This window comes from Alosa sapidissima, chromosome 11 (assembly GCF_018492685.1).
Source record: "Alosa sapidissima isolate fAloSap1 chromosome 11, fAloSap1.pri, whole genome shotgun sequence".
Classification (NCBI taxonomy): domain Eukaryota; kingdom Metazoa; phylum Chordata; class Actinopteri; order Clupeiformes; family Clupeidae; genus Alosa; species Alosa sapidissima.
This window is the reverse complement of record NC_055967.1, coordinates 3,771,020-3,794,983: the sequence shown is the minus strand read 5'-3', so window position 1 is coordinate 3,794,983 and position 23,964 is coordinate 3,771,020. Positions and strand designations below refer to the sequence as shown.

General features: G+C 41.0%; 1 protein-coding gene across 2 annotated transcripts in view; it reads right to left on the bottom strand.

Annotated features, from left to right (window-relative positions):
• The window catches only part of LOC121723244 (B-cadherin-like), a 58,455-nt gene that overhangs the window by 6,506 nt on the left and 27,985 nt on the right, over nt 1–23,964 (bottom strand). Inside the window, exons 2-15 of one of the 2 annotated variants that reach the window (XM_042108764.1) lie at nt 20,653–20,728; nt 17,222–17,311; nt 16,746–16,898; nt 14,470–14,625; nt 13,885–14,038; nt 13,332–13,504; nt 10,389–10,517; nt 9,003–9,188; nt 8,344–8,588; nt 7,657–7,799; nt 1,546–1,770; nt 1,084–1,308; nt 437–567; nt 94–237 (exon numbers count right to left, since the gene is read on the bottom strand). In XM_042108764.1, coding sequence (XP_041964698.1) covers nt 94–237; nt 437–567; nt 1,084–1,308; nt 1,546–1,770; nt 7,657–7,799; nt 8,344–8,588; nt 9,003–9,188; nt 10,389–10,517; nt 13,332–13,504; nt 13,885–14,038; nt 14,470–14,625; nt 16,746–16,898; nt 17,222–17,311; nt 20,653–20,728 — 2,230 coding nt within the window. Of the gene's footprint in view, nt 1–93; nt 238–436; nt 568–1,083; nt 1,309–1,545; nt 1,771–7,656; nt 7,800–8,343; nt 8,589–9,002; nt 9,189–10,388; nt 10,518–13,331; nt 13,505–13,884; nt 14,039–14,469; nt 14,626–16,745; nt 16,899–17,221; nt 17,312–20,652; nt 20,733–23,964 lie in introns of those variants that run through there. The other variant, XM_042108766.1, reaches the window with a different exon arrangement.

The following is a 23,964-nucleotide window of genomic DNA, read 5'->3' as shown; positions in this document are numbered from 1 at the left end:
TGAAATACAGGAGGTGTGTCTTTGCAGTCTCTATTTGAATTTGAATTGAAAAAGAAACACACACACACACGCACACAGTGACAGATGACGTACATCATTGATGAAGCTCCCAATCTCCTCGTTCTCTTCTGGTCTCAGTCTATAGGGTAGAGCGGGCATGAGTGTGGGGACCACATCAGTACACACCACCTCAGGTCGGTTATCAAGCCCACGATGCAACTGGCTCAGGTCATACTCCTGTGGCACACATACAGACACACACACACACACACACATACACATTCACACACACAAACACACACACACACACAAACACATCAAAAGAACACATTGAATGGTTCCATTCTTGTTAAGTTTTATGACAGATTGAATACATCATATAATGTATTGTTGTGTTTATGCTGTTGAATGTGATTGGTTGTGTCTGTTGCTTCACCTGATCGTCCTCCCCTCCACCTTCCTCGTTGTAAAAGATGAGTGTGTCTCGCACTTCCTCCTTTGGCAGAAGGACTTCCTGTTTCTCCCTCTTCCTCCTCTTGATGAAGAATATCAACAGGAGCAGCAGCACTAGGTAATAGGGACAGGGGTCATTTCAGGTGAGTTGTCCCGGGACTAGCAGCAGTTATTTATATCATCAACAGTTTGGGTGCACGGTCCACTCTGTGAACACACTGTTTTCTTCTAAGAGCATAATTTGTTTACTCACAGTAGCAGACAGCCTGACAGTAATGTCTAAAATGTAAGCTTATCACAGAAAGCTTCACAGTGCTGTTCAATTGCTTTAGCATAATTTTGAAACCAGGTTTCATTTTGTCAAAATGTAAATACACTACATACAATTGATACAACCAAGTATCCAAGTAGCAGAAATTATCAGATCTTTTACAGAATGAAACACTCATGTCTCTCTCATGAACCAAAAGTCAGGATGGCTTTGATCTTTCAGCTACAGCAGTCTGAACTCACATCTGAGCTTTAACTCTCTCATCTCTCTCTGATAGTGTAGACAGGAGGTCTTTAGCATTTTAGCTACAGCAGTAAGAACTCGTCTGTCTCTGTGATCTTGTAGACAAGGAGGCTTACATAGTAAGACAAACACGGCACCCAGGATGGCCATGGAGAGGGAGGCTGTGTCGGGGACGTAGCGTGGCAGCGGGTGGAAGCAGCTGGTGACGGCACCGCTGCACTGGCACACCTCTGCCTGCAGCGAGCTGTCCTGCGCTAGCATATGGGCATCATACACACGCAGCCCCACAAGGTAATCCTCCGAGGGTAGCTGCCGGCGGGGACGCACACTCACCACACCAGCTGAGAGGAGTGGAGCACAGGAAGGTTAGACAGGAGTGTGTGTGTGTGTATGCATATGGGAATCTGAAACGCTTTCTGCAGGGACTCTGTATCTGTGTGTGAGACTGTGTGTAGGCCTGTGTGTGTGAGAGAGTTTATGCATATGTACAAGAGAAAGTACCAGTATGTGTCTCGATGAGTTTGCTAGATAATTTACTGTTTAAAGTGCCATTGACTTGTCAGTGGATCTGGTCTTACAGCTGGAGTTGGTGATTAAGGTCCAGTTGGTCTGGCTGCCCTCCGTCAGCTGGACCGTGAATGGATCGGCGTTGCCCGGTCCATCTGCATCCAGAATGGTGAGTGGAACAGGAACCGGGTCGAGGGAACAGAACTGCACATGCCTCTCCTTCACCAGGGGGGCGTTGTCATTCACATCGCCCATCTCGATCACGAGAGTCCCTGTGCCGGTGGCAGGGTTCAGGTCTGATGGCCACAGGGAGGGGTGGGGCAATCCAACAGGAAGAACATCATGGGTAAGTGCTGCACCACTTTGCAATATTTTAATGTAAAACCCCAACACAGCTGCTTACTGTACGTATCTAGTGATACCGTATGTGCTCTTCTTGCTCAACTGTGAGAGCAAGGGTCTAACAACCTCTTATGGGTTTGAGTCAAAGAACACACATACTGATGAAACATGTCTATCTACACTGTGAGTTGTTTTGGATAAAAGCCTCTGCCAAATGAAATGTGCATATCAAATTCTTGACCAATACAGCACTTGACCAAAAATATTTAATACTTCAACAAATCTCTTAACTTATTGTTTAGGACCTTAATGACTTGAGAAGTCAACTATAGTTTACTACCCCAGAAATATAAATGTATAAATATTAAACTAGATGTCTTATTCTAATCGTATAGCCTTTAGCTCTTGAGGTTTCTTCAGTGACTGTGCAGGCTGAACATACAGCCCAATTCTGCTGTGGCTGAGCAGACCAACACTCTGTTCCAATCCATGTACTTCTGCACTTACAATACCTCATTGGAGTGCATAAGTCCGTTCACACAGATAATTAAGACAACACAAACTGCGCTGTACCCAGATGGTGCACTCTTTTCAGGTCTTCTGCAGGTCTTTTCACCCTCAACGGTTAATAATAATAATAATAAAGCTTTATTTGTATAGCACCTTTCATACACAGAATGCAGCTCAAAGTGCTTTACATTTGAAGCATGTAACACAATAGTAGTCAGTCAGTCATTATCAATCACTTTTCTTTGCTGTTTATGATATGCTCAGCAACATATCAAAAATATAGAAAATGACGTCATAAGACTGGCAGCCTTAACCCTCTTACCCCCCACAAGCACGCCATATGGCAACTGTGGCAAGGAAAAACTCCCATATTCCAGGAAGAAACCTTGAGCAGAACCTGACTTAATAGGGGGAGCCCATCTGCTTCTGGCTGGCTGCGCCCTCCAATAGTAGCAGATGTAGAATAATCCGAAAATGTAGTCTACAGGATAAGATGAGTTAACTAAAGGCTTTCCTGTACAGGTATGTTTTCAGATCTTTTTTAAAAATATTTACTGAACTCGCCTGCTTGATGTACAGAGGCAGGGTGTTCCATAGTTTGGGGGCATAATGGATAAACGCAGCTTCTCCACTTTGTTTGTGGAGCACTTTGGGTACGATTAAAAGATTAGAATTGGATGATCTAAGTTTCCTTTGTGGTTGATAAGATATTAAAAGCTCAGAGATATATGAAGGTGCTATGCCATTCAGAGCTTTGTAAGTAATTAACATAACCTTAAAATCAATTCTATAGGAAATAGGGAGCCAGTGCAGTTCAGCCAACACAGGGGTGATGTGTTCTCTCTTCTTAGTCTTAGTTAAAAGTCTAGCCGCAGAGTTCTGTATGAGTGCCAATTTCTTTAGATGTTTTTTGGGAAGACCAGTGAAAAGTGCATTGCAGTAGTCTAACCTGCTAGTGATAAAGGCGTGAATTAGTTTTTCTGCATCTTGTTGAGTTAAAAAGGGCCGCACTTTGGCAATGTTTCTCAAGTGGAAGTAGGCTGTCTGAGTAACTTTACTGATATGGGGCTTAAAACTTAACTCTGCATCTAAGATGACACCGAGGCTTGTTACTTTTGGTTTGACCTGGTGTGCCAAGTTCCCCAGATTACTAAGAATAATATCTCGCTTTAGTTTTGGTCCAACCAGAAGTACCTCTGTTTTGTCATCATTTAGTTTCAAAAAGTTTTTGCTCATCCACTGATTAATGGAGGTTAGGCATGCAGTGAGGGAGCAAAGGCCATCTGGGTTAGTTGGCTCAACAGAAAGATACAATTGGGTATCATCTGCGTAGCTGTGGAAGTTTACATTATGTTGACTTATGACGTTTCCCAATGGAAGCATATATAGAGAAAATAGCAGGGGACCAAGGCAGCTCCCCTGGGCCACACCAAAAGGCAAGTCATGTTTTTCAGATACATGATCTCCTAGACTGATATAAAAATCTCTGCCAGTAATGTAGGTTTGAAACCAGTTTAGAGCATTATCAGAGAGACCCACCCACTTCGCAAGGCGGTGAATTAGGATGCTATGATCAATGGTGTCAAATGCCGCACTCAAATCCAGAAGAATAAGGATTGAGACTTTGTTTGAGTCGGTAGCTAGTCTGAGATCATTGACTATTTTTACTAGAGCCGTTTCTGTGCTGTGATTTGATCTAAAACCTGATTGGAATTTTTCAAGGATACTGTTTTCGTTGAGGAAGGTATTTAACTGATTACAAACAACTTTTTCAAGTACTTTGCTCAAAAACGATAGATTTGATATAGGCCTGTAGTTGCTCAGATTGGTATGGTCAAGATTTGACTTTTTAAGTAAAGGTTTCACAACAGCGGTTTTAAAAGCAGTTGGAAATATACCTGTTTCTAATGAGGTATTTATTACCTTGAGAAAAAAGGGAGCTAAGCCATCATATACTTTTTTGAGGAATGTAGTAGGGATTGGATCTAAAACACATGTTGAGGAGCCGGTTTGAGTTATAATTTTACCAAGCTCAGATTGAGTAATAGTGCTAAAGGACCTTAATTTTGGGGGGCTGTTTTTGGGTGTACTATCAAACATATTACTTGTGTTACCAATAGCCTCCCTTATAGAAATGACTTTGTTTTTGAAGAAGTCTGCAAATTCTTCGCATCTTAGAGAGGATGCCTGACTGAGTGTATCAAAAGGTGTTTGATGCAATAGCCTATCAATGGTAGAGAACAACACCCTAGAGTTTCCACTGTTTTCAGCAATTACCTTAGAGAAGTGGTTCCTCCTCTCATTCCGAATAGCTCTATTATAATTTGCAATTTTTTCTTTTAGAATGGCACGGTGAACCTGTAACTTAGTTTTTCTCCATGTTCTCTCAGCTTTCCTACATGATCTTTTTAGATCATGGATATTTTCGTTCATCCAAGGTGTCAGTTTGCTACAGGGCCTTTTTTTAGTCTTTAAGGGTGCCACTCTGTCAAGCAGAGCGCCTAATTCACGATTGAGAGCCTCTACCATTTGATCAATGGGATGATGTAAAATATCTAAATTTATGGAGTCTATAAGAGCTATGAACTGCTGTTCTGCTCTAATGTCCAAGAGTCGCGATTTGATTGCAATTTCGGGATGAATTTTTGGAGTATGTAGTACAATATTAAAAGATACACAATGATGATCAGACATATTTATATCATTTACTGATAAGTCTGTGACTTCTATCCCTCTGGAAATGACTAGATCGAGGGTGTTGCCAAGGTTGTGGGTGGGTCCTGTAACATGCTGCTTTAGCTCTAAACTGTCCAACACATTAAGGAACTTACTGGCTTTAGCATCAGTTGTCTTATTGACATGAATATTGAAGTCGCCATTTACAATTATCCGATCATAGCTAGTGATGATGAGCGACATAAGTTCAGAAAACTGGTCGAGAAAGCCAGTCCATAGTTTAGGAGGGCGGTATAAGGTTAATAGAAGTACAGCTGGGTCAGCCTTCAGAGTGAGGGCAATATACTCAAAGGAAGCGAATTCGCCAAAGTTGACTCGTGTGCAACTATATTTGTTTGAGAGAATGGAGGCAATTCCACCACCTCGTTTGCCTTGTCTAATTGAGTGGAAGAAATTATAATTTGGGGGACAAGTCTCAACAAGAACAGCTTCGCTGTCTGAAGTCAGCCAGGTTTCAACAAGAAACAGAAAATCCAATTTTTTTTCACTAATAAAATCATTGATTGCAAAGGTTTTGGTAGTAAGTGCACCTATATTTAGTAAACCCATGTTAGCTGAAAATGCCTCTGGCTTTTGAGGAATATGCTGAGGTATGGAAAGAATATTTGTTAGGTTTCTAGTTTTAAATTTGTCTTTTCTTTTTACTATACGTTGGGTAGAAATCAACGTTGGAATAGAACTATAAGCATAAGTCATGCTATTGCATGACACAGCTTGATCTATGGTAGTAGTATTGTATGTTACCCTGCAGAAAACATTCTCAGACTCATCCACATGTATAATGCCATTCGAATCAATACCTGGGGGGCGTGAATCTGTAATATTTTCTACAGAATGTCAATGTCTCAGTGTGGACGCTATGTTGTCAGAGAGTAGCCTGGCTCCATGTTGGTTTGGGTGGAGACCATCACGCTTCAGCATACTGGGCCTCTCCCAGAACAAGCCCCAGTTGTTGACATAGGGGATGCTTAGGGAAGCGCAGTAGCGTTTGAGCCAGGTGTGGAGATCGAACAGTCTGGACCATCTCTCAGCACCTTTTCTGTAGGTAGGGAGAGGCCCAGAGATGACAAAGCGTTTTTCTGTGCCCATCAGAGTGGTGATGAGAGTTTTGTAGTTTTCCTGCAGTGCTACTGACTGCTTATCTCTGATGTCGTTCGTGCCCACGTGTACGATGATGTTGTTGACCTTGGTGTGGCGGGCCAGGATGCTTGGGAGTTTCTGCTGGATGTCAAGGACCTTGGCACCAGGGAAGCAGTAGACCTTGGAGGGACCGCTACATGATGGGGGAATGCAGAGGTCTCTAACCATGGAACTGCCGATGACCAGGGTGGAGGTTGATGAGGTCCGGGGAGGAGGGGGTCGGGGGGGCGCCGACTTTGAGGAGGGACCAGGATGGTTGTCTCGGGGCTGGAGGGGCTCCTCATCCTCGGTCAGAATGGCATAGCGATTTTCCAGTCGTATAGGTTGGGCTGGGCCTGGGTGCCGTCCGGACCGTCTGCCGTGCTTGTGATGCTTGCTTCTACGCCATGGCTCAGGCTGGTGTGGAGTGGAGCTGGCCAGCAGAGCAGGCTTGGTTCTCAGCAGAGGCCGGGGAGAGGCAACAGGGACAGAAGTTGCATTAGTGCATGGCATGGTTAAAGTATTGGAGGACAGAGTGAAATCAGGGCATCTGGCATTTGTGTGTGTAAGAGAGGTAACGTTACTTACGGAGAGAATGGTGTCGAGGAACTGTTCATCCTTCTCAATCTGATGGAGGGTCGCTATTCTGGCTTCGAGTTCCACTATCTTTTCGCTGAGAAGGACGCATGAGTCGCAGCCTGGTGCACAGCTGAGGGGAGGCATCGTGTCGCGGCGAGGGCTCGCCGGTGTCAACTGTTTTTTAAACGTTTGTTTGCTAGTTGACTAGCAACAGCGATATCGTGCAGTTCCTTGATAACTCGAACACAGGTAGCGGGTAAGTAATCTGAGAAGATCTCACTTTTATATTGAGTCACTAGTTTTGAGAGACGTTAGAAGGAATTTGATGCTTTCTTCTTCCAGATATCGTTTCCTTGGCCCGGTATTATTTGCAGCCCACGTTTAACGTTAGACAGAAAAGTTTGACGATCAAGGTTATAGAGTCCGATAATCCAAAGCCTCGAGCAACAACAGTTTATGCAAGAGTTTGTTCACGAGATATAATCGGTAGCCAGTAAATCCGTAGAAAGTAGATGGTAACAAGGAGATTTAAGATAGATAAGTTTGGAAGTTTAGGTAGTTACATACCGGTTGCTATCTTGGCTACATAGTGAAAGGGGAGGGACCATTTTCAACACTTATGTACAAGTTATAACATTAAACTGTTCATGTTTTGACAAAGTATGACTATGTTACTGTCAAATAGAGGACACCAGTAACGTTGTTTAAATGTTGCAATAATCATTTCCATTAAGTGCACAGAGTTGGAGTTTAATTTGAGATGACACTACCCTGTTGAAATTCATGCACTACGTGAGTTTGCACACAATGCATACAGCGCACTGCTTTAAAGTGTACTGACAGAAGTATGTGGAATGAATTGGAACAGAGTGCAAGTCTGTCACAGTAATATTCACCATTGTCGTAGGCGAGGACGATGACAGTGTACTTTCCATCTTTGACCAGCGCATCCTCTCTGTCCATTGCATTCCTCACGCGGACCAGGCCAGAGTCTTGGCTCACCTCCAGCCAACCAGCTTGGTCTGACAACATCTTATATCTGTACATCAGATTAAACAATATAGAGTGTGTATGTGTGTGTGTACAATGCATTAAATCTAAATACAGAGACCATAAACAATTGTAGTTTGAGTTTACCTTTGATATTTTTCAACCGGTAATTTTCTATAAGACTTATAGTAGGGCCTACTAGATTTTATTTTTCTTGCACTCTGTACTCTAATGTGTTCTAACTAAGGTTTTTATAAAGCCTTTCAAATGAACTTCAAGTTTGAAAAATGCTAAATACACTCCCCCTGCCTTTCTTTACTGCAAGGGAAAGGTAGTTATGATGGAAGAAGGTCTCTTTATATGTGGATGTGTATTCATCTGTGTATTAACTGTATGTCTATCTGAGTGTGTTTGTGTGTGTGTGTGTGTGTGTTTGTGTGTGTGTGTGTGTGTGTGTGTGTCTGTGTGTGTGTGTGTGTGAGAGAGAGAGAGAGAGTGTGTGAGTGTGTCTGTGTGTGAGAGAGAGAGAGAGAGAGAGAGAGAGAGAGAGTGTGTGTGTGTGTGTGTGTGTTTGTGTGCGCACACATTCACACCTCACTGTTTGTTCTCTAGCGGTGTCAGGGTCTTTAGCTTTGTACACAGCTATCACAGTACCAACAGACATGTCCTCTGCTCCTTTGACGAGTTTTTGTTCAGGCACAAACTCAGGCGCCTCGTTCACGTCCTCCACCTCTACTATGACAGTGGCAGTGGATGTGCTCAAAGGTACAGCAAAAGGAACCTCATTCTCCACGGTAACAAGAAGTGTGTGTTTACGCTTCTGTTCAAAGTCCAGACCCTTAAAGGAAACAGTGCAACACCTTCAAAGTGTGATCCACATCTGACACTTCAGTTCCTAATTTTTAATCAACTGATTTATGATCTGTTTATATTTCAAGGTAAAATTATATTTCAACAGGTGAGGGATACTGTTTTGTAGTCCCTTCTTCCAAACAATAGTCAAGCTAAAAGTGAGTGAATTTATTAAGTTATTTACTCTAACTAAAGATTAAAATTGACGTTTAACTTTACCAGGCACTGCCAGATCATGCCTAGGCCTGTCATAGAGCCTCCTAATATACAACACTGTGCTTGAGAAGACTGTGGTTTCACCTTGGCTGTGGTGGTCATAGCAGGTGATAACCATACCCAGGAACGGAGTGGGCAGCTTCCTGTTGTTAAAAGTCAGTGGGTGAGAGGATGGTACTATTACCTTGGCAGAAGTGATGATGCCCTCCATCTTGCTGGGTCCGGTGCTGATTTTGAAAAGGCCATTCTCATTGCCCCTGACAATGGCGTAGGTGGTGGCTGAGGTCGGGCTCAGAGCCTGGTCCAGGTCTGTCACAGGGAGCCTCACCACAACGCCACCCTCAACGTTCTCCCTTATGGAGCCAGTGTACTACTTACACACACACACACACACACACACACACACACACACACACAGTTGTATAAAGTATCAGAAACCCACACTTAAGTAGGAGTACAGATATTTGATCAAAAAATGACTTCAGTAAAAGTAAATGTAAAAGTAATCTAGAAACATACCATAAAAGTCGTATCTATTATTTACAGTACTTAAGTATGACAAGTAAACATACTTAAGTACTGAAGGTAGAAGTACAAAGTACTAGTAAAAGCTTTCAAGTCCAGGTGGGGTGACAACCCTCTCCTTTTGCTATGCTTTTAAAAGAAAGCAGTCAGAACTTCACTGCATAGGCTATTAAGTTCATGCAGCACCTTAAAACGTGGTGCCTTCACTTCATACACATTGTCTTCGAAGCCTGAACAAAGGTATGGCTGCCATTCATTTTTCAGTGCTGCTTCCTTTTACTTTTATAGGCCTATAATGAAGTTTATCCAACATGTTTAGAAAGACAGCTCCATCACACTCCATAAACACGCTTTGAAAGCCTAAACAAAAGTGCTGTTAATGAAAAGCAAACAACAACAGTTGGAATTTTAATTTAATTCAGCTCCTTAAAACAGTCTACATAAGCCAGTGTGCTATGTCTTAGCTATATTTGCTAGTCTTCATTCATTGCTGTGTCCTGTGATAACATCAAGTGAGAAAATCTTGGGGTTGCAAATATCTAACATGTTGAATGGAAACTGTGGCTGTGGCATCTGCACATTATTTTAGCTTACTTTCTACTGCTAATGAAAATGTGGTGGAGTAAAAGTAAACATTTTCTTTTAAAAAGTAAAAGTAAAAGAAGGAAGAAAAATAAAAACTCAAGTAAAGTACAAATACTTCCCATTCATACTGTACTGTACTTAAGTATTTCTACTTAGTTACTTTATATTTATACGTTATCTCCAAGGTTTTCCCTTATGTAGCTGGTGTGTACCATAGGACACACAATATATTTGTCAACCCCACACTCATACACACACAAGCAGCACCTACTTGTGAAAACAAACATTGCATAGACAGGTGGCTGATAGGCTCAGATCAAGTTTATCTTTATTGTTGTTAATGCTACTGACTCATGACGCCTTTATGGACATGGCAGCTAAATAACACGTGCAAATGGTCAGCAATGAATACTGTGGTTGTGCAGGTGTATGTGTGTGTGTGTGGCTCGCATGTACTCACAGTGGTATGACTGAACTTGGGAGCATGGTCGTTGCTGTCAGTGATGGAGATGGTGGCGGTGCAGGTAGTCTTCAACCCTTGACCCTCCATATCAGCTGCCTCTACCATCAGCCTGTAGCCTTGGTGGGTCTGAGGAGGACCAGCGACAAGCTAAATTGTCTTTAAGCAATATACTGTACATCACCTCAAGTGTATAATACAAATAATAATGTAAAACTATAATGCACTTCCAAGGACCTGCGAAAGTGTGCTTGCTCAGGTGCGGTTCACCAACGGGAGCAGATAGTGAAATATGGTGCGTTGAATTAGACTTGATTCAAGTTGCTAGTTGCAGCGAGCCCTAGGTCAAAGGGCACCAACTTAAATGATGCCCTCACAATGGAGTCCCTATACCAAGTTTTGTTTTGACAACTGAGTGTCACTTAGATATGACCTAACTTCCTGTAACTCTAGCGCCCACCCCCCCCCCCCCACCAAATTTATTGTGTGTCCTCAAGATGGGGTCCCAAGCCCATGTACCAAGTTTAGTGTCTATACGTGAAAGTGTTGCTGAGATGTGAGCATACTTCCTGTGATTATAGTCCCACCTAGTGGTCAAAGGACACCAAATTTATTGTGTGTCCTCAGCAGTTTTGGGAGTAATGTGTTACAAAGTAACGCGTTACTGTAATTCCACTACTTTTAGTGATAACGAGCATGTAACAAAGTATTTTTGTAAATCAAGTAACACAATTACAATTACTGAAATTTCAAAGAGTTCGTTACCTGCGTTACTGTTGATCTTGAATGAACGACTGCAGACAAGATGACAAATGCACATTTGCTGCTTCTGATCTAACGTCTACCAACCTTAGCTGTGTTTCCAGCGATTGTGTTTCATGTTTAGATTGCAGATGCATTCTTTACAGTTAGGAGCCTCCTCACATTCCTCCTTATTTCGGATTTATGCACAAAAACACACAAGAGTGCACTAGGCTACAATTTAAATGGGCATCTTAAAAGCCTTTTCCCTTTCGTTTCCATCTCGTAAGCTCCACTACAGTAAAAGTGCATCGTTGTTTATCTCTGCTCTTTTTCGCCTATTGCGCAAAAGCCTCGTTATATCAATTTCTCATTCTTACAACATAGCCACGCCATAACACCAATAGGTCTAGATACAGTAGCCTATATATAGCCTTGGCATAAGCAAGCACACGTTTAACTCGAGAAAATACAGATTTCACTTACCAGATAAAGAAACCTCCAAATAGCCTACCGTACGTACTACAGCGACTTGAGTTATTTGCACAGTATGTTTACATCGGAATTGACGCCCATGGTGTTATGGATTCATTTGTCTGCGACGGAACATGCAACTTCTCTCTGGAACAACCTTATCAGCTGAAGAGTAACCTTCTGCATAGTGTGCGACAACCCCAAAACCCTCGGATGCGTATAAGAACTTATTTCGGTAGGTCAGCACTTGTGCAGCGCAGGCTTTTCCTAAACTGGTGGTGCTTAAAATGCTATATAATACTGTGTTTAAAGCAGGATGAGGATAACCTAAGGTTGTATGTGTGTGTGAGCAAACAATAACTGCTTTGAAAATAGGCCATTTAACATTGTTTCACATTACATCCCATTGAACTCATTCCATGTGGCCTACAGAAGGATTGCAATAATAAAGATAATTATAACTTATTACTATATTACAGAATTCAGTGTCAGTGCACCACCATGCATACTACTACTACTAGTAGTAGTAGAAGGCAAGCAGTAGGCAGTGTACTGTACATATATATCAAACCACCTCAGGGAGGCCTTCAGGGAGGCCTTCATGCATTGTAGAATGTTTTGGGGTCGGACAAAGTTTGAGAACTCATGCACAAGGCTATTGATTTGAAGGCCCGTTGAAACTACAATACATAGTCCTAAAAAATAGGTTTATTGTTTGTGTGACTGTTTAGTACTGTTCATATTGACATTTTAAAAGCAGACTTAAAAGTAACTCAAAAATTACTTTCTCTAGTAATTACTTTTGATATACAGTAATTGGTAAGGTAATTCTAAAACTAGTAACTGTAACTAATTACTAATTTTCAGTAACTTGCCCAACACTGGTCCTCAGGATGGGGTCCCAAGTCCATGTACCAACTTTGGTTTCTATACATGAAGCATTGCTGAGATATTAGACTACTTCCTATGGTTATAGCGCACTCCTAGTGGTCAAAAGACACCAAATGTATTGTGCGTCCTAATGATGGGGTCCCAAGTCCATGTACCAAGCCTGGACTTCATACATCAAAGCCTTGCTGAAACATGAACTCACTTCCTGCTTGGCGGCTTCACGACTGATTTTGATTGGCTGTGATGAGTGAACGCTTTCGAAAATCAAAAATCTTTTCTGTAACTTTTGTGAGGCATAGTCTGAAGATTTGTGACCTGTGAAACTTTAGTTTTGCTTTCGCTAAAATCAAAAATATGGCTGAAATCCAGGAGGTCAGACAAGGGTCAGTGACGTCATCTTCCCGAGCAACTTACACCGGTACTGACCGGACGTTTTAGAGTTGGAACGGTGTCGGTATCTCAAAAGGCATAGGGGCAGGAGCTGGCCAAAAAAAGTGGTCTGAAAGGCTTTCAGCAAGCACACTTAATAAAACATACAGCACGCCTAAGATAATTAGTTGTCCAGCTACATGGAGATACAGCTAGTTGTCCAGCTACATGGACACACTCTGTGTGTGTATTGTGTGTGTGTGTGTGTGTGTGTGTGTCTGTGAGATACTGCTTGTGTGTGTGTGTGTGTGTGTGAGAGAGAGAGATACTGCTTGTATGTGTATATGTTTGTGTATGTGTATATGTGTGTGTGTATGTGTATGTATGTGTGTGTGTATATGTGTGTGTGTATGTATGTGTATGCCTCCTTGTTTGTGAGTGTGTGTACACATGCTGAGGTGTGCCTACCTCGCTATCAAGCCCCACAGAGGCCACACTGACGAGGCCACTGACTTCATTGATGGAGAACATCTCAGCGTTGGGCTGGGCTGGATCCTGCCTCAGGATTTTGTACCTCACCATGGCGTTCTCCGTCTCTGGATCATCCTGATCCTCTGCCCTGATCCGTACAATCGGCTGACCTGAGAACAGGTAAATCAGTTTAGGTGATCACCTAGAGTACTGTAGTATATCACCATTTTATAGTGTCATCAGTGTCAAATTAGGGTTAAATGTGGTACAGATTAGATTCAATGTGATATTCATTACATGACATACAAACATATTTAATGTATCTAGTTTGTACAGCTCTCAACAATTATGTTGCTCTAAATATATTTAGTAAATGTGTGTTGTTTGTGAAGGTTTCAATATTTCAAATAAAGAATTAGGTGTCTATTACTCTACCCATCTCTCCTATCTCTCTCTCTCCTGACAACTATTCTTGCTGCATCCTGCTCCTCCTGCTACATGCACTCTGTGGCCTACTAAGACAGAGACAGTAGATCAGCCTCTTGTTCACCTAAGGAGGCTACTTCGCTCACGTTGCCCTGGAAGATGCCCAGGGTACAGGTCGGATGGTTGTCATTCTGGTCGAGCACTTTGATGGTGATCTCCATGGGCGCTTCGGCAGGGCGGTCTCCTTCAGTGCCTACTACTATGGCATGAGCTGTGAGCTAAACACACACACATGAAAATGCACACACGCAAACACACACACACACAGGTACACATATATATCCACACACAAACAGTTTTGCTCATAATAAACAGTTATTACGTTCATGTATTCCATGTATGAGATATGGTTATAACCCTGATATCACCACTGTGAAGTGGATCTGGCATGTGAAGACCTACATTGATTTTGGCTTGGATAATGATCCTCAATAGTAGGATATTTTATTAAATTACATTATAAACATAATTTATATTTAGTGTAGACAGAGAATGGTGGCAGTGTGGTCACATACATAAGTGCAAGCCACATCAGATCAGTGAGGCTTGCGTGTGTAGCTGTCACGAGAGGTGAGGTAAGTATGACCACATGTAGGGTCTGAGGACAGTGCATCTGCTTCCCCCTACAGGCTGTAAGATGGTACTGCACCTTGTATTCCTTTGTTTTCTCTCTGTCAAGGGACTTGGTGACAAACAGCATGCCTGAGCGCTTTTCAATGGTGAAAAGGCCCTCGGGAGGCTGGTCGGCTCCTGGTCCCACCAACTGGTAACTGATGGCCACCTCACGGGCATAGCTGGACCTGATCTACCAGGGGACATTCCACTGGTCAGGCCACTCATTGCCGTAGGTAGACATTCATTCATTCATCCATCCATCCATTCATTCATTCATTCATTCGTTCGTTCGTTCCCCTTTCTAGTCATTCATTTATTCATCCATTTATCCTTTGAGTCATTGATTCATTCAGATGGTAACTGATGGCCACCTCATGGGTAAAGATGGACCTGACATACCAGGTAACACACCACTGGTCAGGCCAGACTCACTGCTGTACGCAAGGAGGAAAGCTGATACTAGACAAATACAGGTAGGTTTTTTTTATCAATTGTGATCAAGTTTGAACACAAAGAATATTTCTGTCACATCCTCTGCATGTATTGGCATTGGCACCCCGGGTAAAGTTGTCTAAAACTTTACTTTTTGGTGATCTTAATTTCACAATGAAAACATCAAGGAAACATTCAACCTTGAAGGGAAGCAAGGATTTATTCTGAGGAAAAAGAATATCTCTTAAAATATTTTAACAAAAACATGTGTCACAACTATTTGAAACCTCAGGAAATCATATAAACAAAATGTAACAGAAGCCTTTTTTTTCATCAAAATTCAACTTTACTGCACTCCATTGTAAAATGCAAATTACTGATTACCAACTTGCTTTGACAAAGAGACCTATGTTTATCTTGTCCCCACGTACAGTGAGCACGGTGGTAAGAGAGGCAGAAAAAAATCCATAGCGATCACTGTCAGGCTGACAACACATACTAAGACCATTCTAAGGCAACCCGCTTAGAGTCCACATCAACGCGGCCTAAGCATTTGTTAGCAAAACTTATATATTTATACTGCTAAGTATTTCTGAGATATTGCTGATTGGATCATGAATGGCCACAGCAGCAAAGATGAACGACTGATTATTCTCTATTATTATGTTACATGTTCTTGATAATGACTAACTCGGCTCTATGTGTTACATGCTCCAAATGTAAAGCCCTTTGAGCTGCATTCTGTGTACGAAAGGTGCTATACAAATAAAGCGTATTATTATTATTATTATTATTATTATTATTATTATTATTATTATTATTATTATTACTGTTAGAAAGTTACAGAAAAAAGTAGCACCTTGGGGTCAGTAAGTCTAAAGTGAAGGCAAATGATCCATACCAGAGACTTTCTAATGAGGAGACACAGCACTCAAAGAATCTCCCACAGAAATGTATGGGGTTAGTTTGTAACACAAACATGGCAGTTGTCAACACATATTCCGCCCCTTTCCGCCGCCAAAAGTTGGTATGTGAATACCAATCATGTGGTATGTTTTAAATACATCGTACCAATCAGGTGTTGCGATCTCGCTGCTGGAGTGAGGTTGGTGTCGTAATGTATAGTAAGTAAGTAAGTATAAGTATACTCTTTTGATCCCCTCAGGGAAATTTGATCTCTGCATTTATCCCAATCCGTGAATTAGTGAAACACACTCAGCACACAGTAAGGTGACAACAGCGGCGCTCGGGGAGCAGTGAGGGGTTAGGTGCCTTGCTCAAGGGCACTTCAGCCGTGCCTACTGGTCGCGGTTTGAACCGGCAACCCTGCGGTCACAAGTCCGAAGCACTAACCAGTAGGCCACGGCTACATGGATGCGTTGTACACACGCAGTTCTGCCCGAAAAAGATGCCTGATAAGTGCCCAAAATGCATTGCAATATGGCCTAAAAGGACTTTGTCTGTACTCAGGTGAGTGCTGACTGACTGACGAGGGTGGGAAAGCAGACAAAGGTGTTATATAATATGGTGGAGGGTCTGTGATATTGTGCAACGTCCAACTGTATTGCAACTTAACGTTTTCAGAACAAATTCTGCCAGTCCTTGCCAAGATACTAAAAGTGGGTCATGAATGGATCATCCAGCAGGTATTTTTGCTTCTCAGACAAAGAGCCTCCCTTTAAGGTTAGATTTTCCTCATTGTTTTCATTATGAGACGAAGATAAATTGGGGGGGCTGTATATCCCAGTCATTTTCAACCACATTTGTTCATTTCACTGTCTATCAGTATCACTTACTCACTCATCACTCACTCACTCACTCACTCACTCACTCACTCATTCATTCATTCATTCTCTTTTAGGTGCATGTTCTTCATACCTGCACCACAGATTTGGGGTATGGGCCTCTGTCATTCTCTGAAATACTGATTGGTGGAATCACCCAATCTCTCCGCCTCCTGACCAACCCTCTTCGTAATGCTGGGAATTCCAAGCTTGGAAAATTGGGATTGTCCTGGTTTATCCCACTCAGCTGGGGAGGAAAGACCAGATTCAGAATATAAGCTAAAACTACTGAAGCTGATATTCTTACTATGTTTCCCTTTTTCTTTTACAAAGAGAGATATATACACACACATTTTTATTTCATTATTTTAATCCACACACACACACAGACACACACACACACAGACACACACACACACACACACACACACACACACACACACACACACACACACACACACACACACACACAAGACACACACACACACACACACACACACACACACACACACATACACATACACATACACAAACAAAAGCACTTGAACATATGAACATAACTTTCCGCACCTGTCTGCTATAGCCTCTATATGGCTGTGTGTTGGTGACTTCAGCTGACTGTAATGGCTGACTTTCACAGCACACACATAGGATGAGGCCCTACAAAAAGAAAAGTCCTTTATGAGATATTACTTATGAGAGTTATGAGACATTACTTGAACTGTTTTTTTACTCAATCAATATTTTCAATTTAAAAGGCATTTAAACATAATGTCCTGAAGTGCTATGTGTTTCTTGACTGTCAGGGACATCTGGACATCTGTGTAGAAAGATGGATGTGTGAATATCTGCTTACATTTTTTTCAACTTCTTAAACACTAAATGTTTGCTTGTCACACAATATTCTAAACATGTCTTTCAAACACCATAACTCCACCCACGCCAAATCTGCAAAACCATACACTAATTATCAGTGTTTGACTCAGTTTCAATTTCCTAAAATTTTGCAAAACACTACACAAACTTTTTTTTAAACCTAACACACAAAAATCTAACAGGAAGTAACTTGCAAAAATGCCACACTTATTCGCCATTTATTCACACTGAGTCCTCAATGTACAAACACTCTTTACTTTATTGAACACCATCCAATCATTGCCTTATAGGTCTATGAATAGATATACTCTATACTGAATATAGGTATAACCTGTTCCTAGAGGATGTATGGTTGAAATGTTCAGAACCAATGCAGATACTTTGAAATGAAAATTGGACTTTTTCATGGTCCCAAGTTACTATTAGCTCAATGTTGTTTTTGTGCCTTCAGAAATGCTTTAGGAATGCACGTTTGTTTCTGCAGTTGAAAGGGTCTATATGCCTATGAATATGCATGCCCAACTGCCCTCCCCCAAACACACACACACACACACACACACACACACACACACACACACAGAATAGTTTCTTTGGAAAAAGCAAAGCAAATTGATAGTAGTCAGTAAATTCTTTTTTTGAAAATCAGTTGGTCAAATCAGTTTTTTGAAAATTCATTGTATTTTGCTTCCTTTTTTCTTGTTGGTTGTAACATACTGTTTTCACAGCAGCACATGATTTGGGATCACTACTACTTCTGGTTTCAATATTGCTTACTACTGTATGTTTATGTGTATTTCAATTTCTCTCTGTAGATGACGTTCACTCTTGTATGGAAATATATAGAAGCCCATGAAAGAAGAGCTTTAGGTTTTGAGCAACAGTGTATACATGATGTATCTAAAATGTTATACCGTTTTTTTACAACTGTTTACACACGTTTTCAAATTTCTGTGTCGATTTTTCAAAACTCCACAGACAAAACCAACAATTGCTCACACAAAATGCAAAATGCCTCAAATCTCCAGCAAAATGACACACAACATTCAAAATGTCATAAACACATCTTTAAATCAAACATTCGCCTCACATTACAAACACTTTTCTGTCGCTCTTCTGTCTTTCATAGGCTTTATGTATTTCCATACAAGAATGAAAGTTACGGTATCTACAAAAATGCAAGCAATATTGAAACCAAAAAATTGTGATTTTTCCCAAATAATTTGCTGTTGTGAATACAGTATTTTACAGCATACAAGAACAGAGCAAAGCAAAATACAATGACCACCAGATGTACATGGAGTTCTGAAAAAGCTGATTTTGCCTATGGAAATGACTGACTACTTTGTTTTTTTTTGTGTATGTATTCATAGGTCTATAGAAATATGTATTGAGCTAACGGTACATAACTTGGGGAGACACAAAAATATAGTAAAAAAGACAGTTTTACTGTAGTCTACATAAAGTGACTTTTTGTAGAACATTCCTTTCAAAGAATCTGCATTGATTCTGAAATCCTCTAGGGCCAGATTATACTATACTAAGGCAATGACTGGATGGTGTTCCGTAAAGTAATGAGTGTTTACACGTGAAGAGAGAGAGAGTGAAGCACTGGTGATTTAGTGTGGCATTTTGATGGGTTGTGTTTGAAAAATGAAATCAAGTTACTTCCTGTTCGATTTTTGTGTGTTAAGTAGAAAATTGTGTGTGGTGTTTTGCAAAATGTGTTTTAGTCAATTGAAGACTGAGTCGAACACTGAGAATTAGTGTATGGTTTTGCAGATTTGGTGTGGGGTTATGATGTTTGGAAGACATGTTTAGAAAATTGTGTGACAAGCAAAGATTTAGTGTGTAAGCATTTGAAAAAAACGGTATTATGACAAAAGTGTTTATAATGTTAGGCAAATGTTTGCTTTAGAAAGGTATTTATGACATTTTGAATGTTGTGTGTCATTCTGCTGGAGATTTGAGGCATTTTGCATTTTGTGTGAGCAACTGTGGGTTTTGTGTGTAGTTTTGAAAAATATGTGTGTGTGTGTGTGTGTGTGGGGGGGGGGGGGGGGGGGGGTGGAACAACTCGTGAGAAAACAAACCAGTCTGTGTTTACTGTAAATACAGAAATGAGGAAGTTGCGTGGTCTGGTAAGCTTGGCATGTTTGCAGTTATACTTAAAGTAAACAACTCTCTATTACAGTTTTTTTTTTTACAATCATTTTCACATGTGTCTCAATAGCACACTTTTTCTCTCTTCTACTCTTGCACAGTGCGCTTTACAGACTAACACCTGAACACATCTGTCACTCCAACCTTTCATACAAATGCAAGAAACTGAAATACTTCATACATCATCCAAAAGTGACGTATGCTGCCACAGCCAATGTGCTTTACCAGGAAGACTAATTTGCCATTCAAAATACAATGAACCACGAAATAGCACTTCACAGAACTAACAAAATTATGTAAAATGATTTATAAACATTTGATTAACATATGATACATCTTTACTGTAAATGTTATTAAAACTAAATGAATAATTCTGAAATGTTCCGATATGCTTTATGAAAGCTGTCTGCTACAATGTCTGTGATAATACAGTGTCTGTGATAATATAGTGCAATACAATAAGTGTGCCAATGTCCAGATACAGTACCTGAAACAGTAACATGATATCCTACCAAAAAAAGACAGGCACTCTATGGTAAGCACTGAACTAGATTGGTGTATTTCAATGCAAATATGACCAACATTGAATAAATAGTGGGAAGTCTGGAAAAAAATAATTTTCAGCTAAAACCAGAATAATATCTGTTATTAGATGAAATTTAAGGTGTATACTTTTGTCTGTCTAAAAACAGCATATTTTCATCTTAGGTTTTGAACAGAATATGGAAATATCTGCTACATTTTTGTAGCTTGGATAAGTGAACTCAACAAGTGTCAAACCAAATGTAAAAAAAAACTGCTACTAAAGATAATCACGTCAAATTAATGACAATCATGAAATGTAACACCAAATACATTTCTCTAAATATCACAGATATGCTAATGAGAACAACAGAGAATTATAATTAATGCCAAACAGTGTGATAATCAGAGGTAACAAACTATTCAATCAAATCCAGCTTTACCTGAAGAAAGAGGATGGAAAACAAAAAATGTCTGTCCATGGCGCCGTTATCCATACTGCAAACACAATGTCCAACTCTTGCTTTCTTCTTTTTATTTCTCTCTGGTCTCTTTGTCTTTGTCCCCCCCCCCCCTCTCTCTCTCTCTCTCTCTATATATATATATATATATAGTATATATATATATATATATATATACTATAAATATATAGTATATATTTCTCTCTCTACCTCTCTCTTTCTCTTTCTTTCTTTATTTCTCCATCTAACATGTCATCATAGTGTTCTGTTTCTTTCTGTTCTCTGATTATTTCTCTCCACTGTCCCTCTCTGGCTTTATCTCTCTTTGCTGTGCTGTAGAGAAGCCCAATCGCTGGGCACCCTGTCTCTGTTCTGGTGTATGTGTGTGTGTGTGTGTGTGTGTGTGTGTGTGTGTGTGTGTGTGTGTGTGTGTGTGAGAGAGAGAGAGAGAGAGAGAGAGAAAGAGAGAAAGAGTCTGGAAAACTCGGATGGGAATATCAGTGAGAATGAGCTCCTCAAACACAGTCCAAGGCACACGTGACCTCACACACTGACAGACCCACAGGTGTTTACTGTGGGTCCACAGCTGCACCTGTCTGATGTGCAAACACACAACATCGCAGATAATAGGAGATACACACACACACACACACAATAGACACACACTCATCAGACACAGCAGTACCTCCCAAACATTGCTTTGCTAATCTACATGATACATCTTGCGAAACTGAAATAATATGGTGTATGCATTCTCTCCTGTCCTCAGGTGAATGGCCTTTTAGGAGACTGATAAGGTGCCCTTCATGCTGCCTGTTTACAAAACAAAGGCTTTCAGAGATAATAAGTCCATGCCCCAAAACATAACTTACATGACTAACTCCCCCATACAAACTATCGCCACGCTGTGCACACTCTCACACAGACACAGAGAGAGTGTGTGTGTGTGTGTGTTCTGGGAGTGTGTGTCCCTCTGCTCCTCATCACTGTTCTCACATTTGGTTCTCACCTTCATAATTTCATTTGAGCATCGACAAGTCATGGAGGCAACTCAATCTGTTTGTTAGAGTACATTTATTTCAAAAGATCATTCAGTACAAATAAAATCAGCAAATACTATTTACTCTGAGATATTGGATAACCTTATTCAACCTAACGCAAAATGTAAATGCATCTTATATAGCATTAGTGTGGTTACCTTATGTAGCAATAATTATTATTGATTTTGTGGTCCAAAACTAGCAAGATCAACAGCAAATTGTCTTGAAAAGGAGGCACTGAGAAAAGGAGAAAAGGAGGCACTGAGAAACTGATGCAGTTTGGTGAAAGTATTTGTGCAATACTCAACAAGATCATTGCCAGGTTACACCCAAGAGGACATCAGCCTATCACAAAAGTTGACCAATGAAACATAAACAAATTAACAAGCATCACAAGAATTTATATTCATATTACTTTGAAATGGAAATAATTATTAGATATTGTGTGTGTGTGTGTGTGTGTTATTGCAATCGTAATTGCAATATGAACCAACGCAATTACCTAATCGCAAAAGCTACAAATAATCGTGCACAGTTAAAGGAAAATTCCGGTATTTAGTAGCCTGACGAGCCAGACCCACATTAAAATGTAGGGTCTGGGCACTCTCCGTTCGCAGTGCTCTGTCCAAGGGGCAGGATAATCAGTTGTCTTTCAAATTCCCTCTGCACGCAATAGGAGAGCGGCAACGCTATGAGTCCCATGCGTTTCCCACCAGCTAGTTGGCTAGTTCAAACGTTTGCCAACTTAATAAAAGCTTAACTCGTGTCACACTGTTCGCCAACAGCAACATCCATCTTATTTGTTTTCAAATAGCAGGGAATTCATGCCAAACCGTTGCAACTCTGCCATCAATCATTATGTTAAGCCCACCTAACGACTCTATACACGATTTCATTGGCCTGATTGAGTTTCGATTTCTGGAGCTCACAAGCCAACGGAGAGTTGCTAGACTAGCCCTGGCAGCAAATGTAATTTGCTGCCGCTAGGGGCGCGTCTAGATTTCTAGGCTAGGTATTTAGCACTTTGAGTCCCTTTTCTGGTTTGTTTTGAATGAACTAGAGTGGTGGACACCGACATTTTGACGATTGGTCCTGTCTCGACTTTTCTGACTCGTTTTGAATCGCCTTTCAGAGTGGCTGCCAACAGGCATACTCAAACAAGTCCTAAAACAACCCTTAACGTTCATTTTCAAAACTGTGCAACTCACCAAGTGGTTAGTGGTGTTCGTTGATGTTCCAAAACATGTAGCGTAGTGAAATACAGTTTCTCTCTTTTTTGTTTTATTTGGCATTTTGTAAAATCCCATTGATTTCTGTTGGAAGACTCATTGCACGTTGATATTACTGCGCCACCGTCTACGCTTCAGATTCAAATATTGAGTGGAAGTTTATACGCGGTTGTGAGGTGTCTGAAAAAATAGTTCCACAATAGCAAATAAGACAGCTGGAAATCATACATTGTGCCGATATATTATATATATATTTTAATAACCAACGAACACCACTAACCACTGGGTGAGTTTTGAAACAGTTTTGAAAACGAACGTTAAGGGTTGTTTTAGGACATGTTTGAGTATGCCTGTTGGCAGCCATTCTGAGTAGTCAAAGGCGATTCAAAACGAGTCAGAAAAGTCGAGACAGGACCAATCGTCAAAATTTCGGTGTACACCACTCTAGTTCATCCAAAACAAACCAGAAAAGGAACTCAAAGTGCTAAATACCAGAATTTTCCTTTGATTTTGTCACATTTCTAACTTTTATATTAATTTCGTCCTCCTTGACTATGCCATTTCTGGTTGGTAGGTAGGTGTGCTTAGTCTGTGAGGGTAACAGAATTCTGACTGGTGAGCTTCATAGTCGGTCGGTGGTGCTGTGCTTCTTGTGCACCAGGCGTGCTCACAAATTAATCGTGCTGCCCTAGTGTGTAGTATGTTTACGCAGCCTTTTTCTGTGTGTGCGTGTGTGTGTGAATGTGTGTGTGTGTGTGAGTGTGTGTATGTAGTATGTTTTACGCGGCCTTTTTCTGTGATGTCTGTGGGCAGATAAACACAGAGGAGTCACGGCAGACTCTGAAGCCAGCGTAAAGAGGCAGGGAGAAGTTGTGCTTGAAGGTGTGGAGGTGGAAGAACGTGCGCTGGTTGGAGACCATCTTGATTTTGAAGAAGGCCAGGGTGCCGTCAAGCCAGTCCAGATACACCCCTACACGGTGACACCCAGAGGGCGGCAGTGGCATGTCCGTCTTTTTGCTATCATG